We start from the raw sequence: 6,026 nt of genomic DNA, 5'->3' as shown, positions 1-6,026 counted from the left end.
CCCCCCCCCGCCCTGTTGTGGGCAGGGCAGGGCCGGCCCTGCCGTTCCCAGGTTACGGGCTGACCGGTGGTATCCAGGCTGCAGGCCCGTAGCTGAGCTCGTAGTGCATCCTGGCCCACGGCCACAGCTACGCCCATAGCCACACGTCCTGCCGATGGCCTGGCAGGCTGCGGGCCGGGCTGCGAGCTCACCTGCTCTCTTCACAAAGGTCTTTGCAGAGTGCCGCATGGTAAGGTGTTCACGCACACTCGAGTGCTGCTGCTTAACAAGCCTCGCTGTGCTACAGGTGTCTTATAGAACCTTATAGACCTCGGCTCTCTGTGTGTCGCTGAAGTCGCGGCTTTGATTCTGGAACTCCCATAAGGCTCCATCTGGGGACATGCCAGAAGCCTGGCTGGCGCTCACTGAGTGCGGCCCCTGGTGCCAGGGTGGGAGGCGCCCACCCCCACTCCACCACCCCCTGTGCCATGTTCCACAGGTGTCTCATAGAACGCATGGGCCCTCACACCCGAGCCGCATGTTCCACAGGTGTCTCATAGAACGCATGGGCCCTCACACCCGAGCCGCATGTTCCACAGGTGTCTCATAGAATGCATGGGCTCTCACACCCGAGCCACATGTGCCACAGGTGTCTCATAGAACGCGTGGGCCCTCACTCCCGAGCCGCATGTGCTGGTCAGACCGCTGCGTTTAGCCCCTGCCTCTGCTGCGTAGAGTGCCTTAGGCCGCTGTCCTGAATTACCGGGTTTAGACTCTAGGCCCCCGTGGCTCCCCCCGCTTCTGCCGCAGGAGTGCACTCAGACCATGGCCGAGGTGGTCTCCATCTTCCTCACTTTTTTTTTTTTTTGAGAGATTTTCACTATAGGGTGCATGTGCTTGCCAGAAAGACAGAGACAGAGAGACAGAAAGCGAGAAATCACCCCCCGGGGGGATGGCCACGCCGCAATCCCTTCTCCACTCTCCTCTCGGGATCTTGGGCACGCACGCACACACGCCCGGCATGAGTTTAAGCCACCGGGTCCGGGACGCGAACTGCGGTCGACTCCGAGGGAGTCCAGCGACACATAGCCATTACACCATCTGCTGTTCCCTCCCTTACTATTAAGTGCTATTTTCCACCACGGGCAGAGCGCCCATGCGGTCCATCCTTCCACTCTTCTCCTGAGCTGAATGGCCCGCGCTGTCTATTTGCTCAGTGTCCTGGCAGGTCTCTGGCGTTCCCGTACTCCCCAGGTGCACAGGTGAGCCCTCTGAGGCATGGTCGCGTACCTTGGTCGCCTGCCAGTCCCACTTCTCTCCGGCGCTGTCCCTGCAGGCCTGCTGGTCCCGGCCTGTCTCGTCTTCCTGCACAGCCCGTGTCGTCCTGCCTCTCTGTGAGGATCTTTGGGGCCTGTGTGCGCTTCTTTGCCGCAGGCCTGCCCCATACCCACATCGCCACGGGCTTAGCTGATCTGAAGTCGCCGTCCGGGCTGCCAGGGGCAGGCAAGCGTGGCTGCGCTCTGCAGCGTTGGGCTTTGAGTTGATGCTGAGACATGAGGGCTGGCTCCTCCGGGCTCTGGGAGAATCCTACTCCCAGCCCTTGGGTGTTTGAACCCTCTTGTAGCCATGGGCTGGACCTCCAGTTAGTGCTGTGTGCGTGGCATCAGAGGACGCAGGCACTCCCAGAGCAAAAGGGACAGCCTCCCTCGGTGGGCGTGGTCACGCCGGGTCGCCCTTCCTTCCTGTTGGGTTTTGGGTTCCCCGTGCACATGTGCCCAGGCTGTCTCTCAAGCAGCAGGGCCAGGATTTAAACTGCAGTCGGCCATGTGGGGTCTGGTCTTCTTAATTAGCAGGCCACAGGGCCATCCCGTACGGCAGCCCTGTGTGGTCTGTGCCCTCGGCGGCCCTGTTTCTTGGCTTTTAAATGCCCTCCTCCTCCCTGTCTCTCCCTTCATGCCCTCATGGTCTCGTCTCCATGTTGGACGCTCCCTTCGGCCCCGTGACCTGCTCTCTGTCACTGCTCAGAGACCCTGGCAGGCTGTGGGGCTCTCTGTGCCTGAGGCTGCTCCAGCAGTGGGCTTGGTTGGGGTGCAGACCCTCCTCTTACCCTTCTGTGCCACGGCATGTTTGTCCTCGCCATGTCCCGGAGACCGAGGAGCCCAGGGCTGTGGAAGGGAGGGCCCTGAAAGTGCTGCTCATGCCCTCTGCTGCCCGGCCGCCTGGCTTGGGCCTCCCCAGGTAGATGCTGGCCAAGGCAGTGCCCACAGCTCACCTCAGCCCTCGCAGCCCTGAGGTCTGGCCTGTCTTGGCCGCTGCAAGCACCGTCTCCCGCGGCCCCGGGTTGGCCTGGAGGCTGCTTCGGTCCCCACCTCTGTGCTCTGAGGATGTGTCCGTGGCTCACCTGGTCTCACTCGCTCTCCCACTCTTCCTGTTCTCGTGAGTTTCTTCTATCTGCCCTTTGCTGCCACGTTGGGCCATGGGCGTGGGAGTCCAGAAGCAGGGGCATGTGTGTGCTTCGGCCTTGAGGCTCACCTGCAAGGCTGCGTAGTCCCTCCAAGGCGCGTCTGTCCCGGCCCCGCCACAGCCCGAGTGGTTATCATTCTGCAGTCTCCTCCCCTTGGCCCACCCTGCCATGTTCTGTCCACAGCAGGCAGGAGTCACTGCCTCAGCTTCTCGTCCAGTCTCCCTCCCTGAGGCCGGTCCAGAGCCCTCTGTAATTGCAGAGGTGTTCACAGCTCTAGGTCTGAAGGAGGCCGGCTTCTCCCTGGCTGGGGCTCTGTGGCCTTGGGTACAAGCCCCACTGCCTTTGCATGTAGGCTGTTTCTGACTTTGCTTATTTCTGTGCAGAAAAAACAAGACCAGAAAGCTCCAGATAGAGATGCTATCCTCAAAGCGACCGCCGGCCTGCCCTCCTACAGCACGGACCGGGCCGTGGCCCAGACCAGCATGAGAGACGTGAGTGCCGGCGAGAGACGTGAGTGCGGGCCGCTGGGCTGGTGGTGGGCGGGAGCTGCAGGAAGAGCCAGAGAGTGTTTGGGAAGCCAGCAGAGGGTGTACGCGGGCTCTTCCATTTTTGCTGCTTTTGTGTAAACAACTATTTCAAAATGCAGAGTTGAAGACGCTGGAAGGCAGGACTGGGAGGAGGGAGACCGAGGAGCCCAGGGCTGTGGAAGGGAGGGTCCTGAAAGTGCTGCTCATGCCCTCTGCTGCCCGGGCGCCCGGCTTGGGCCTCCCCAGGTAGACGTTGGCCAAGGCGGTGCCCACAGGTATCGGGAACCCTGGCTTTGGTTAGAGCTTTGAGATTGAATCTGAGCTCCTGGGTGTTCCGGGTCAGAAAGTGCTGAGTCTGAGGGTAGGCATTTGTAGTGCCCGCAAGGACACACCCCAGTATGCAGGCCTTGGGCCGCAGGGCGGGGACCATCCTGTGCCAGGCCTGACTGGCCCGCCAAGAGCCCGCTCCCTTAGCAGCTCTCTGAGGTCCCCCTAGAGGGCTCTGGCTGACTGGGACGGGGCCCCTCCTGTGCATTTCCTGGGCATGCGAACATCCAGCTCCGACGTGCCTTTCCTGGTGTGGTGTCGTGTCTCGCACGGCCGGGCAGCTGCTCCGTGTACAGGCCGGGTGCCCACCTGCTGGCCCTTCCACTGTGCTGGGGAGGCTGACTGGCTGCAGTGCGTGCTGTCGGGACGCCCTGGCCGTGCTCCCAGCAGGCGACCAGCAAAGACTGTGGCTGGGCCACTGCGCAGTCTGCACCCTGCCACGAAGCCAGAGGGAGGTCTTTGGTTAGGTGGTGCCAGCCTCTCGGATGCTTGGCACACAGGTGTCACCGTCAGTGTTCAGCGATCGTCACGGGACATTTTTCCGTCCATGGCCAGTCTGTGCAGACAGACGGACAGAACTGTCCCGCTGCTGTGAGCTCCTCCTTGCAGAGCCTCCCCTTGCTCGGTGTGTCTGAGCTCTGCGAGGAGAGCGGTGTCCCTTTCCCTTTTTTTTTTTTTTTTAAGAGGTTTTTACTACAGTGCGCGTGCGCTCGCCAGACAGAGAGAGACAGAGACAGAAAGCGAGAAATCTCCCCCCAGGGGGGATGGCCACGCTGCAATCCCTTCTCCTCCATTATCCTCTCGGGATCCTGGGCACACACGCACACGCGCCCAGCGTGAGTTTTTAAGCCACCGGGGCCAGGACGTGAACTGCAGTTGACTATGTGGGAGTCCAGCTACATAGCCATTATGCTAACTGCTGGTCCTCCTTTTCCTTTTTTTGAGATTTTTTTCTTTCCTTTTTTTTTCTAGGGCACGTGTGCTTGTTAGAAAGAGAGAGAAAGAGACAAAAAGAGAAAAATCACCCGCCAAGGGGGCTGGTCAAATCGCAGCTCCTCCTCCACCCTCCTATCAGGATTTTGGGCATGCACGCACATGCACCTGGCCTGAGTTTCAAGCCACCAGGTCCAGGACTTGAACTGCAGTTGGCCCTGTGAGAATCCAGTGCTCCAACCAGTATGCCACCTGCTGCCCACCCTTTTAAAACTTTTTAGGTTCTTGCCTTAGGGTTCACGCGCTTGCCAGAAAGACAGCCGGAGAGGGAATGTGAGAAATGACCCTCTGGGGGTACGACCATGTTGCTGCCCATTCTCCCGGGGATTCTGAGTGCACACATGTGCTCGGCATGAGTTCCAAGCCGCCAGGTGTGGGACTTAAACCGCAGTACATCACGTCGGAGTCCAGCACCTTAACTGCTATGCCATCTACTGGCCCCTGTACTACTTTTTAAAATAACTTTTAAAATTTAGTTTTTGTTATGTACTCACATGTATTCACCAGGGAGAGACAAAGAAGGGGGTTGGGAGAGTGAGGAAGCACCCACCAGGAGGCATGGACCCACTGCGGTCCTTGCTCTGCTGCCCTCTCCGTGGAGGTTCTGGGCATGCACACGGACGTGCCCAGCATGGTTTTAAGCTGCAGGTCTGGCACCTGAGCTGTGTAGTTGGCATGTGGGCCGTGGCTTACTCTGCCGCCTCTGGCCTCAGCTGTGTGGTTCTGGCCCTCGCAGTACAGGAGTGGAGCCGCCGTTCAGGTATGCTTTTGGGCTTTAGAGAAACGACCTTCTCTCTTCCCGCTGCAGTTCCAGACAGAGCTCCGGAAGATCCTGGTGTCCCTGATTGAGGTGGCTCAGAAGCTGCTGGCGCTGAACCCCGATGCAGTGGAACTGTTTAAGAAGGCAAACGGTATGTGCCCGCCAGCACCGGGCGGCCACCCACTCCCGGCGGCACCTACAGCCCGTGGTCGCATGGGGACGTGAGCAGCGCTCTCCCCTCCACTCCCGCCTTGGGGGCTGTGGCAGCACCGTCGCGAGAGCGGGCATGGGGCTCAGCCGCCGTGGGCATCAGGGCTGCCCTCTCGCCTGCAGCAATGCTGGATGAAGACGACGAGCGGGTGGACGAGGCGGCTCTGCGGCAGCTCACGGAGATGGGCTTCCCCGAGACCAGGGCGGCCAAGGCCCTGCGGCTGAGCCAGTATGTCGCCGGCCTCCTGGCCTGGGGCTGGGGCTGGGGGGCTCCCGGGGTGGCACCTCCTGTCCTGACTCTGATCCTGCGTGCGCCGCTGACAGGCATCTTAGCCAGGCCTGTTGTCTGAGAGCCCCAGGGTCCCGGGTCCTCTCCCTCTTGGCAGATGAGAGTGCCGAGTCGTGTGCTCTTGGCTGTCGGGGCGTGCGTGCTCCCCCACCCCGAGCCTGCCCTGCAGGGTGTCGACTGTGGGCCATCCCTCAAGGAGTCCTGGCTGGCCTCTGTGGGGCTCCTAAGTAAGCCCGGCGACGGTGGGCGTGGCCTAGCTCAGCGCACATCTTGGGGCCCCCTTGGCTAGCAGGGGTTCTGCCCCACCGCTCTCGGGATGGTCATCCCCGTGTGAGGCTCTCCTGGTCGCCCGCTGACGCCAGGGTGGCTAGGGTCCCGGGCCCCTGCCTGGGCAAGCGCAGGCAGGCAGGGGCAGGCTGGAGCCGCTCTCCTCCACAGCATGTCGGTGCCTCAGGCCACGGAGCGGCTGGTGCGAGG

At 61.3% G+C, this 6,026-nt stretch overlaps 1 protein-coding gene across 1 annotated transcript in view; it reads left to right on the top strand.

Annotated features, from left to right (window-relative positions):
* Positions 1-6,026, top strand: part of UBAC1 (UBA domain containing 1) — a gene marked incomplete at its 5' end in the record, with an annotated part of 31,464 nt that overhangs the window by 4,871 nt on the left and 20,567 nt on the right. The window contains 3 exon segments of the mRNA XM_027766280.1: positions 2,827-2,934; positions 5,099-5,201; positions 5,384-5,489. Of these exon segments, the coding sequence (XP_027622081.1) occupies positions 2,827-2,934; positions 5,099-5,201; positions 5,384-5,489 (317 nt within the window).

This window comes from Tupaia chinensis, unplaced genomic scaffold (genome assembly GCF_000334495.1).
Source record: "Tupaia chinensis unplaced genomic scaffold, TupChi_1.0 Scaffold142100_1, whole genome shotgun sequence".
Classification (NCBI taxonomy): Eukaryota; Metazoa; Chordata; class Mammalia; order Scandentia; family Tupaiidae; genus Tupaia; species Tupaia belangeri.
Note: the sequence above shows the minus strand (reverse complement) of the source record. Positions and strands in the feature narration are given on the sequence as shown.